This window comes from Sardina pilchardus, chromosome 5, assembly GCF_963854185.1.
Source record: "Sardina pilchardus chromosome 5, fSarPil1.1, whole genome shotgun sequence".
NCBI classification, from domain to species: Eukaryota; Metazoa; Chordata; class Actinopteri; order Clupeiformes; family Clupeidae; genus Sardina; species Sardina pilchardus.
In genome coordinates this window covers 26,782,996-26,795,048 of record NC_084998.1, presented here as the reverse complement: position 1 = coordinate 26,795,048, position 12,053 = coordinate 26,782,996, and the positions used below count along the sequence as shown (strand labels likewise).

Sequence of the window (12,053 nt, the reverse complement as noted above, 5' to 3'; positions counted from 1 at the left end):
TCTCGTCGCGCGCAGTCTGAAGTGTTGCTATATTGTTAGCCAGGCTAAGTTCCGAAGTTTTGGTGAAACATTAAGAGGATAAGGACTTCTTCTGCTCTACAGTGTGTTTAATGTAACCGTGACTGTCGTCTTGGTCATAAAAGACCTCGAAGGATGTTATCTTTAGTGCGGTGGATTGGAAAGCAAGGTAGTAAAATAGCAGACGTTAGCGACAACGAGGCTATATTTGTAGGCTAACTTAATTCTGGCGTGTGGTTTGCGTTGGAAAGATTTGTTTTAGAGAATTTAGGCACATTTATTTGTGACGAAATTGTATTCAAAGCAACAGGACTTGCTTTGGACATTTTTGACGGTTAACAGATCCTGAGCATCATGCATGGGGTAATGGCTGGCCATCAAGGTAACGTTGAACATGAAAGATTCTTCTTTGCTTGCCGCTATTCTTTGATGACTGGTAAAAAATAATCGCGTTGTCCGAATGTTGTCATATTAATGTTGACTTATTTTACAAAAGTTAAAAAAACGATGTTATAACTTGCTTAAGTCTGCTGTTAAGTGTGGTTAACCTAAAGTTAACGTTAACTCAGCGGCGGGCTAATCTTACGTTAGCCTGCTAGCTTTAACATTAACGTTATTTCTATGCAAAATAGAAGTAACTTAACGTTAACTATACCTTGTCTTTGTGCAAATAGCTGAACGTATGATGATTTTTAAAGTTATTAGACAAACGTTATGCTTAATAATTGGCCATATCATAAGTGTCCATCCAATGGAGCACTTCAGTTTGTTCTGATGGCAATGGCTAGCTTGATATCATTGATAGCTATGTATGTTATGTAATGTAATGTAAAGTTAATTTGAACGATTTCTCTATCACACGACGGTGATAAACGTTAATCTGTAGTTGATTGTTATCAAAGTCTCTTAGGGTCCCCGTTGTTGGTCAAATAGCATTCTAGGAGTGGACCAAGAAAATTGTAACGTTACGCTCACGGAAACGCCATTTCAATCTAGATTAATGTATGTTACAGTGATGCAGAGTCAACTTAAGATAAAATGAATACTAATGTACTCGAGTAAATACTTAATCGTGTTAACGGTGTTTCACTCGTGCTCGAAGGCTTAACATTGCTATTAAATTGTAAGCATGGTTATCCTCCAACTTCTCAACTATTTGATTTGCTATTAGAGGTTGCCAACTCGACTCAACCGGTCGATTTTGTAGAGCGACATTACTGCAATTTCTTGAAGCTCGCTCTTTGATAAACGTTGCATTGCTTAGCTTTTGAGCATAACCCAACCAAACGCCCAATTCGTATGTCATATGTAGCTTATGAAGACCGAGGTTAAGCTAACGCTAGCAAAGCATACCTTTTTTTTTTTTTTTTTTTTTAAAGTAAAGCATACCCCCCCCCCCCCCCCCGGAAATCTCTGTGATGATGTGGGCGTGTCTAACAGAGGTTGATTCGCTGTTTTGAAAAACATTTTATTTTCTCTTTAGGTGGAGGTCGGAAATGCAAATCAGAGTCTTTTGTGGTGAGTTGCCTGTATGGTCTTCATTCTACAGAGTTACATTTTGTTGCAGCTGAACGTATGATGTGACAGTTGACGAGGACAAAAATAAATTAATTAGAAACTGTCTTCCCATACAGAATCCAGAGAGAAGGAAAAGGACTGTGGAAGACTTCAACAAATTCTGCAGCTTTGTCCTGGCCTATTCTGGATATATGCCCTCATCTAAAGGAGTGAGTTGTGAGACATAACATTGCATTGTGCCGCAAGACTGTTTTTTTATGCAAGTTAAAAGAAACAAAAGAAACAAAACCATATTAACCCTTGTGCATTAACCTCTTAGCTGAGGAAATGTTGCAAAATCAACATATAAACCTTGGCTAATAGTTGAGAAATTACAGTAAAGGAGTAGTAATCTATTGTAGCAATTGTCTATTAGTTGTTGAATATATCTTTGGAAATAAGCAATGTTCAAATGATATAGATAGATAGATACTTTATTGATCCCCAAGGGGAAATTCAAGATTCAAGAATTTGTGTTGTATTTTATTTTTATTATCTTTTTTTTTTTTTTTTTTAGGAAAGTGAATGGGCTTCAGACTCAAAATGTGCCAGCTCAAATCTCCCAGTAGAGAAGGATCATACAGATGTGCACACGATCCACACATTCATTCAGAAGTCTCAAAGTAACGGGGACATGAACAGCTTCCATCACCAGCACTCTGAAGGCGCCTCAGCAAAAAAGATGCACCTGGATGACACTCGGCTTTTGGACTGCCCTGGTGTAGATCCTGAACATAAGACGGACTGGAAACAGATTTCACCTGGGGTTGTAAGCAAAAATGAAGGGCACAATTCTTGTGTTTTGTTAGAAAAAAGGGCACGCATCAAGCACAGCAAGAAGCATAAAGGCCCCAAATCAAGTCCAAAGAAGATCAATGGTCCTGTCAAAGTTGAAGGGGACTCCTTTCAAATGGGTCATGTCACTTTGTCACGTGACACACAGGAGCAGGACTGTGTTGGATCCAATGGAGTAGTGCTCAAAGACGAGCATCCAAGGGATGCAGATTTGAGTTCCAGTGAGGGCGAAACATGGATTGCAGATGAAGACATCATGGTGGAGTCCGGTAAGTGTCCATGTAAAGTGGCCGTTAAAGTAATGAAACCTGGTGTTACTTACTGCTAAAGGTAATTCATGTTCTTCATGCACAGACTGTAAACTGCTCATGTACTATGTAGAATATTGTGGCAAAACGGGCTTAAAAAAACTGAGAATTGGTGTGTGTGTGTGCTGTGCGCGTGTGCGCATTTTGAAACTGCTTCACTAAACTACTTTATTTATTTATCCCAGGTGATGACTCGTGGGACTTGATCACCTGTTACTGCGGGAAGCCCTTTGCTGGTAGGCCTATGATTGAGTGTAACCAATGTGGTGTATGGGTGCACCTGTCATGTGCCAAAATAAAAAAATCCAATGTACCTGACATATTCTACTGCCACAAGTGCAGGAACTGCCCACATGATAGGAAATCCATGCCCAGGAAGGATCACTGAAGACTTGGATTACGGCTGCAGACTATGTTATCTTTTATTTGATGTATACAGTTCCTCAGCAGGAGAAACTAACAATGACAAGTTCCTTGTTTTATTGTTAGTTTTAAGGATTGGATTCAGTCCTGACCTAGAGACATGGCAAATCGGTAGGCATAAGCATATGATTTGGGAATCATTTTGAGCACCATCCAAAGATGCTGATAAAATGCTGGCGCATTTTTGTGCAGTTATCCAATGTTGTATTATTAATCAATTGCTCTGTGTACTGGTGTTTCAAGTATAATTTGGAATTACTTGCAACAGTGGTGAATCACTCTCTGCAAAGTTAAGTAAATTTCTTTCTTCAATAAAGCCTGCCATCTACATGGATCCAGCGTTCCTTCACCACTACTCCTTTTGCAGTCAAATATTCTATTCAGATATTCTTTACTTATTTATTATTTTTCTAAATTAATTTTATGGTGTTTACTTTTGTTTTTCACTATACTGCATTATGGAATGTACTCTCAGTCATACCTGTGGCCCTATGGAGCTACCTGTTTCATTGTAACTGAAATTATGCTTACCTGACTGAAAGTGGATCGATATACTGAATATTTTAGTATGACTTAGGAATGGCAATTTGGTTGACTGGTTTAGAAAGAGCAATTGGTTGATATTATGAATGAATGTTTATTTCATTTCCATCTAGTACTAAAGAATACCCCCCCCCCCCCCCCCTTGAAATGTATACATATTGACTTGGACTCTAATCTCATTGTGCAGATCTGTAAATACCTTAGTGAATGGTGATAGTTTTGTGGTTCTCAATATAGCCATGCCAAAGTGAATAAAATGTTTACAGCTGTAAAAAGGTTTCCCTTGAAGATTTCTTTGACATTTAGTATGTGCCCTTTCTTCTCAACAATTCCTTGTATTGTGACGTCATGCACAGGTTTTACCGTAGGGGTTTTACCCAAGATTTTACTTAACGGAATTATCAACAATTCCTAGTGTTGTGACAGTATCAGCAGGGTTATCCAAAGGGAAGCTAGAAATTTGAAGAGAGAAAAAAAAAAGATCAGTGAACAACTGCCTCAATACATTTTCACATGTTTTTGGTCATTTTTATTTTATTTATTTTTGGTGTACCCTAATTTTAACAATCGATCACAGGTGCTGTCCCATTCCTTTTATTACCATTATGATCCCCAACTCTTATCACTTAACAGATCTCTGTTAAGTCTTTGAGGGTTCAGGGCTTGGACCTTACGGTGAATGTTGCAGTGCCCCTATGTTGCTCCTGGTCCAGGGACTTGCCATCTTCTGCGCAGGCCACTGATGTGTAGCCTGACTCTCGCCAGACCCTTGTAGTTCCGCCATGCTCCACCAGAGGCGTTTCGCTGAGCTCCACACAAGGGTCTGGACGCGAGGGCAATCCAAACCCCTTCCAGTGATCAAAAAATGAGCAACCAATCAGGAGCGCCGAAGCGAGTGTTTGATTCAAATAACAATGGCGGCACGCAGCGAGGAGTCTTGTGCTGACATTGATTCTGCTATTTCAACCGTTTTGTCGAATCTATCGAGTATTCATTCTTTAAAAGATTAACAGAGAATCGTTTTGAAGACATTCATTGGTGGCAAGGATGTTTTTACTCTTCTTCCGACCGGGTTTGGCAAGAGCTTGAAGAAGCCTAGCACGTCATTCAAGATAACAGGCAAGTGGTTTATCAAATCACATGCGAGGATGTTTTACAAGGACCCGCCTTCATAAATACATCTCCTATCGAGAAGTCCCAGATCCTTGTGTGAAGCAGACAGCAAACTACAGGATCTGGCGAAAGTCAGGTTAACTGATGTGGTCTTCTGACTGGTTAGTCCAAGTGCTTTGAGAGACCTCTAGTGGTCATCCAGAGTGATGCTCATTGGTTCCTACTTAGTCAGAGAACATGTCACATGCTTTATTGCTGTATTGTAGTCATGTGAAGATTTCACAATGCTTGTCGTCAGGTCATTATGGATATTAATGAAATACTTGACCCTCAGTCCACAAAGATGCCTGTCACTTGATGGCAGAGTTTATTGTGTTGTCTTGGAGCATCAAGTGGGTAACTCTGATTATTACATCTGACATCACATATAGTTTGTGTGGCCAATAGCTCTTTTGTCTAAAAAGTCTGTAAACCTTGTCACCATAACCTTTGTTATTAGTAAGTAGAGCAATTAGTGTAGTGCAGTCACCTGATGTGTTCAAAGGTAACACCCACGCCACTGCGAAAAATGGGATTTTACTAGGTTGAGTCAGCGAGTGAGTAGAATTACTTTTTTAAAATATAGGCTACTCTGAGTAGCCCATACAATAACAACAATTACTGGTGAAATAGCCTACAAGCTGCTCTGAGACCATTTGGACCTGGAAAAAGAATAATTATTAGAATAATCATTGTATCACAACTTAGCAGCTAATGGATCTAGAGAGGGTTAAAGCAGCCATGCATTTAATTATGTGAACCAAACACCATGTTGTCCATTATATTATTATATTACATATTATTATGTCTTACTTATTAGACACAAAATGTATACGTCGGAATATTTCAGAAAATTGAAAATGTAAAGAGACTGATTATATCTAATTATTTCACACTCTAATAAAGTAATTGCATGACAGCAAGTACTGATTAAGCATCACTTTGCAACAGACATGTTGGCATCGATTATCCTGCTTGCAGTAATTTGTGAGGGTGACTTCTCAAATCATACTTTTAAGTTGCATTTGTTTGTTCATAGTTCCTTAGAAAACGTAGATTGAAATACATATATGGTCGTCTCAAATATCTTAAGACCTAACTTTTCTACTATTGCCTGAATTCTGCCAGCCTATATGTTCAGCCATGGCTCACTACTTGGCTGTGTGGTATAGTGATACAATGTATGGCTTTGAGCTCAGTCTTTGTGTCAATACATCACTCTCTTAATACTTTTTGAATAATCTTTCCTTGCCTAGTAGACATTTCACTGCATTCTTTACATTAGTAATCATAGGCATGTGACAAATAAACATCCTTGTATCCTTAACAGGAGTGATGCCCAAGTATGTTTCAATCCCCCGGATAATCCCTCTTTTTGATCTCTTGCACTTATGCCTGACAGTCGAGAAAGCCCCACCTCAGATAATGGAAAGGTAGGCTTCTCTACTTAACGACCCACCTCTTAGGCCGCAGGAGCATGCGCACTGCTGTTAACCCTACAGGTTTATAAACCATCTGCTGTCCTCTGCTTTGGTCAAATAAATTATCGTCAAGTGAACGTTTCATTAGCTCCCGGTGTGTTTCCAGTATAAAGGGATCAGCGTTTACCTGATCAGGTGAGTACAGGTCTATTACTATGCCTCCTTTAAGGATGATCACAAACATTGACATAACTACATTGACATAACTACAGAGGCAACTTGAAGGCAGAGTATAAATTCTCTGTAAGTCTTGTTTTTTTTGCGGCACTTCAGTTCTGATGGGTGTCAATGTCCAATGGATCTTTTGTTTACACTAAGTAAACACTGCACCCTTATATTACCTTAAGTTTTCCTTCAGATAATCACTTATTATGGTAAAAGTAACCTCCGGAATTGTTACTGTAAGTATATTTGTGAACTTTATTCACACCAGCCTAATTTGTTTGTCAGATTAATGATTGACTCCCTTTGTGTCATGGGAAGCTGTAAAGCAGATTGCGCCTGCTCACTTCATTACCTCCAAATATTTTTCCATTGACGAACCTCAAAGCTTATATGATCATCTGCCATATAATTCATTATCTATGAAATATGGCCACTAACGTCATTTCCATCCAGGGTCATGGCTACATTGATCAATGCCATTTCACCATCAGCATCTGTTTATTACTAAAGCATCAATTTGTATGTATTTGCAAAAATAACTCTCTTTTCCTTTCCTATGGTCTGTAGGCTCACTGTCCTCGCAAGTAAACATACAACGTAGTAAACTATAGCCTAGGCTTTGTGATGGCTTTGCACCCAGTAGGAGTACCACCAGGTTTAGAATATCTTACCCAAGTGAGTATGGTCATTTATGCTCTTATTATCTTCTTGATAATGTATTTTGTAGTGAGTGTTAACATTATTGTTTCCGGATATCAGCTAGCATTCAGGGCAGGAGCAACCAAACACACCCATTATATATGACTGACATGTGCACACAGTCGTAACAGCATTTGTGTTACAGATTGACCAGATCTTGATACACCAGAAAGTGGAGCTCTTGGAGGGTGTGTACTTTACTCTGGCCTTTCCATTTATGGTTCGACAAAAGAAAAGATAAATACCTTGTGCTTTTGGTGGGGGACCATCCATAATGGCTGATCAACAACAACCAAGCCTAATAATGCAGGATACAACAGCAGTGCACCGTTGGCTTGAGACAGACACAATACGTGCCATAGGCTTCTGTTTCTGTGTTTACTGTTTTACGTTTTATTAAAATGTCAAATATGAACTAATCTTTGTTTCTCCAGCGCTCTGTGGTTGTGAAACCAAAAACAGGTATGAGATCAAGAACAGCTTGGGCCAACAGATCTTCAGTGCCAAGGAGGACACTAACTGCTGCAACAGGAACTGCTGTGGCCCAGCGAGGCCCTTTGACCTTCTGATCAAAGATCACAATGACCAGGAAGTCATCCATTTGATCAGACCTCTCCGATGTGCATCCTGCTGCTGCCCCTGCTGTCTGCAACAGGTACACCAAGATACACTCATTCATTTATTAACGCCATAGATTCGGGGTGGGAATCGAGAATCGTGTATCGAGTAGAAACGTGTGGGTTTTCTGTGCCCAAACAAAGGTGCTACAGTAAGATTATTTATTTGCTTATCAGTTGGCTGGACCAAACAACACCAAACAATTTGCATTAAACAAATATAGGCTGCAAGGCATACAGGTTTATTTTTATAAGAAATGTTTTAAGAAAAATTGTTACCAATCAGTATTGTAATTCTTTTCCACATTAGTATATTCCTTTACAAATGGACCATTGCAGTTTAGTTTCAAATGTTCTGATGTTATTTGGCATATATTCTACACTGTATTCAGACTTAGAGACAAGAACAGCTGTGTAGATGCTGAAAAAGGACCGTTTACTCACAGGAAAAGAGAATTGATAAGAATCGGACCGATAAGCAGAATTGACAATGGCAATATGGATATAATCCTAGCCTACCAATTCCCATAGTAGCCTATACTGTAGGCAGTGTTGACCGTAATTTCCCAACTAGCCGTAACTTATACATTGATTTTAAAAAATGTCCTCTGCTATCAGGTAATATGGTATTATTATGGTTTTGTTTCTCTTTAAATGGCATAAAACACACTGTCATGTGGCTTATCCACAATGCGGCTAATCCACAGGAAATTACTGGAGACATGTGACGTTGTACCCAGTTAAGCATTTTATTATGATTTTACTGTATATGTTATGTAATGTAGCCTAATGTAAAGTCATATGTTAGCATTAAGCTTGAACATTTCATAGAGTATGACGTGTTTTTTTCATTTCTCTACACACCAAGATTGAGATTCAGGCGCCACCAGGAACTACCATTGGCTATGTGTTCCAGGACTGGCACATGTTCTTACCCAAGCTGTCAATCCTGGGGCCTTCGAAGGAAAAACTGATGCAAATAGAGGGACCTTGCTGTGCCATTAGCTGCTGTGGGGATGTCGACTTTGTGGTGCGTTTGAGTAAAAAAAAGTGCTGCTAGAGTATACATTATCGTATTTAGGGGCATTCTGAATCAAACCAGATAAGGTTGTTGCAGCAACGTCTCAGATTGGGTTGTCTGTCAAGAATGGGTCCCAAAACCAAGGTCTGTCAAATATTTCTGTTCAAATCGTATGTTTTCACAGTAGTTGAAATTACCTCTGTTTTACAGCCTGAAAATCACATTATCTGGGAATTAATATCCCAAATAGGCCAAACTTTGTAAGGCGGAAGACAAACATGTTCTCAGTATGACTGAACTAAGACAAGTTTGTACGGCATTCTCATTGATTTTCTACAAAGCTCTAGATGTGAAAAATGAGTTAAAAATAATTTAAAAAGAGTGACATTAAGGGTAAAATTGTTTTTGTACACATTTGGTATGAATCATTATTTTTCATACTATAGCCTATATTTTTTATGTTTACCAACAGTTGAGCTCTCTTCATACGCTTGAAGATGTTAAGGATTAAACAAGGAGAGGTTGTCATTTTCATAGGAAAATTCAATGATATGTGGAGTAGTTACTAGGCACCTGAAAATGTATGTGAAAGTTGCTCAGTGCATGGGCATTTAGTGTACAAAGAGGCAATGTTGTATCATAGATAAATTCATAGTCAGAATAATTGTTTCACTGCAGGGTCAAGACTGAAACTGCATACCAAGTAAGAGTATTCATGTACAGTATATGAATGAAGCATGGTACCTCATGCTACTTACTGTACATGAAATTACTATAAATTGACCTGTTCCCGTGTTTTGTGGTTTGTGTTGTTCCTACTAGCTACTAGCATGCACATTAGCCTATTGGCTCCTACTAGCTACTCCACATACCATTTTCAGTCCTATGAACATCACCAAAAAAATGCATCACATCTTGTTTCATCCTTAATATCTTTATGTGCATGGGTTGTAGAGACTTCAAATATTGCCTCAACATTAATGTATTGTAAAGTAAAGTATTGTATTTGCAGACAAAATAATGATTGGTGTCATGTGGAAAACACCTCAATATCAACAGTTTTGCACTTTCTTCCAGGGCCATATATAAAACTAATAGGCATGTGGTACACTCTTTTAATGGCCTAGTCATACTGAGAACAGTCTGTCCACCTTACAAAGTTTGGGCAGGCTAGGAATGATACTTTTAAAGATATTAATGCCTAAACATGACCTCCAAGTTCAGAAATTTCTGAGGGTGCAAAATTTAAATTTACATTTTGAAAAGCAAAATAACAATATCATTTTTAACAAAAAAAGATATATATTTTACAGGTCTTAGTTTTGGGACCTAAATATTTGATAAACAAACTCAAACTTTGAGCAAAATCTGAGATGGTGCAGTTTTTTTTTTTTTTTTAGAAATAATACACATTGTGTTTTTATGCATATTAATCTCGTAGCAGATTATATGTTGTTTTACAAGAAGGTTCCTAAAAGTGGACATGTCCTTGTTTCTGGCGTGTCCTCTTCCTCATTCTAGTTGAAAGGTAAAGATGACCAGGCCATTGGGAAGATTAGTAAGCAATGGAGTGGACTGGTGAAGGAGGCGTTCACTGATACAGACAACTTTGGAATCACATTTCCCCTCGACCTCGACGTAAACATGAAGGCTGTGTTGCTTGGGGCTTGTTTTCTGATCGTAAGTAGGCTATGTGTAAAGTGCATATTTGCTGAATATATATGGACGATGGTATATTCATTTACAGATAATCCGGAGGCATTTTTTATTCAGGTGTTTGTATCTATTAAAAATTCTGGTTGTATTTATTTATTGTTGATCATTGTTCTCTCTTCACTTGAAAGGATTTCATGTTTTTCGAGTATACGGGGGACAGTGGACAGCGATGCAGTGTGTTTGGGTGAAGCCACCAGGGGTGTTCCTCTCTGTTCGCTTTTCAAACATTTCTTGAAAGCACAACTCTTCCAAGGATAACAACTCTCCTAGACAACCTGACAACCTGACTCACCTAATGTGTACTTACCATGATCCTCCCTCTGCTATGTTCTCCTACCACACTTTGAATAGTACTTACAGTAAGCACTCCTATCCTCTAGTACTAGTATTGGCAGATGCAGTGGTCATTTCTAGCTAGCCTCCTCTGTACTGTAGCTTATTTGCTATCCTATTGCTGTAAGTGGTTTTGGATAAAAGTGTCAAATGAATACATGTAAATGTGGTAGAAATTCTTTTTTTTGTGTGTGTGCACTGGTTGAAAGTGTTGTTGCCAACATTTCTGATACAAATTTCTTTGATAATAATGTGTAATTAGTTTTTTTTTTTTTTTTAATAAAGACAACAAATGTTATGCAGTACCAGTTTTATTTTTGTTTATACACACCTGCTTATTCATGTGTATTTGACCTCTGTTATGATGACATTTTGGTATGTTGATAACTTGACAGCTTGTTAATTGATTAAACTTTTTGTGCCAACAATGATACAATGTCAGCTTATCCTTTACTGCAAGGCAAAGGGGGCCCAGCAGACTTTTAAATTAAACAGACTTTGTTTTCTGATTATTAGTAGATTTTGTCATTTGAGTAGTTTTTCTGAAGTTCACCAAAAATGCCTTAACTAAAAAGGGCAACGGATATGTACACAGTGGGCATATTGTGTTGTATTCTTATATTAATATGATAAATATATTATTCTTATAAACCTGTTATTTTCAGATATTTCAGTACACCTACTTTGCCTCAAGACAATGTGTAGTAGACAGACCTAATGCACGCTTATAAAATCATGTGTGAACATAGACGTCCAGTCCATTAGATCTCTCTTTGTGGAAATGTCTCTATGGAAACTAACAGGGCAAAGGTTACATAACTCTGTGTTTTTATTGTGCCATTATCCAGCCTGGATACACATTCTCGCGGTGATTTGTGTGTTTGTAAAGCTGATCTAGAGGAAAAGGCTAACATCAGTTTGGAGATATCGGTGCCAAATATCTGAGATAAACTCCATTCTAGCCTCTATTTTTCTGTGTGTCAGTGACTTTGATGGCTGAAAAAACCTGAGTTAACCTACGGATGAGGCATTTCAGGCTTGGGGATGGTTACTTTTTTCCCCACTGCAGAACTATTTCCTGAGTTGCCTTCTGTGATCAGGATGAATTGTCTGATGGGGCTATTCTCCAATGTGGCAGGGTCCCGTATTCTTTTCCACAATTGCAAAGCAGCCCACAAAACAAAGGTGGAACATCTCTCTCTCCCTCTCTGTATGTTTCTCTTTG

At 38.4% G+C, this 12,053-nt stretch overlaps 2 protein-coding genes across 2 annotated transcripts; both read left to right on the top strand.

Moving 5' to 3' along the window:
• The first annotated feature begins 4 nt into the window (after positions 1-4).
• On the top strand, positions 5-3,435 carry LOC134080605 (PHD finger protein 23B-like). Its single transcript, XM_062537126.1, has 5 exons — positions 5-400; positions 1,502-1,536; positions 1,653-1,745; positions 2,093-2,639; positions 2,864-3,435. The coding sequence occupies exons 1-5, from the start codon at positions 373-375 to the stop codon at positions 3,064-3,066; spliced, it is 906 nt and encodes a 301-aa protein (XP_062393110.1). The 5' UTR covers positions 5-372; the 3' UTR covers positions 3,067-3,435.
• Positions 3,436-6,343: 2,908 nt separating this feature from the next.
• On the top strand, positions 6,344-10,904 carry plscr3a (phospholipid scramblase 3a). The gene is made up of 7 exons (XM_062535718.1): positions 6,344-6,412; positions 7,010-7,117; positions 7,287-7,329; positions 7,576-7,796; positions 8,627-8,788; positions 10,301-10,459; positions 10,624-10,904. Exons 2-7 carry the CDS (start codon positions 7,067-7,069, stop codon positions 10,681-10,683), a joined length of 696 nt encoding a protein of 231 aa, XP_062391702.1. The 5' UTR covers positions 6,344-6,412; positions 7,010-7,066; the 3' UTR covers positions 10,684-10,904.
• The last annotated feature ends 1,149 nt before the right edge of the window (positions 10,905-12,053 follow it).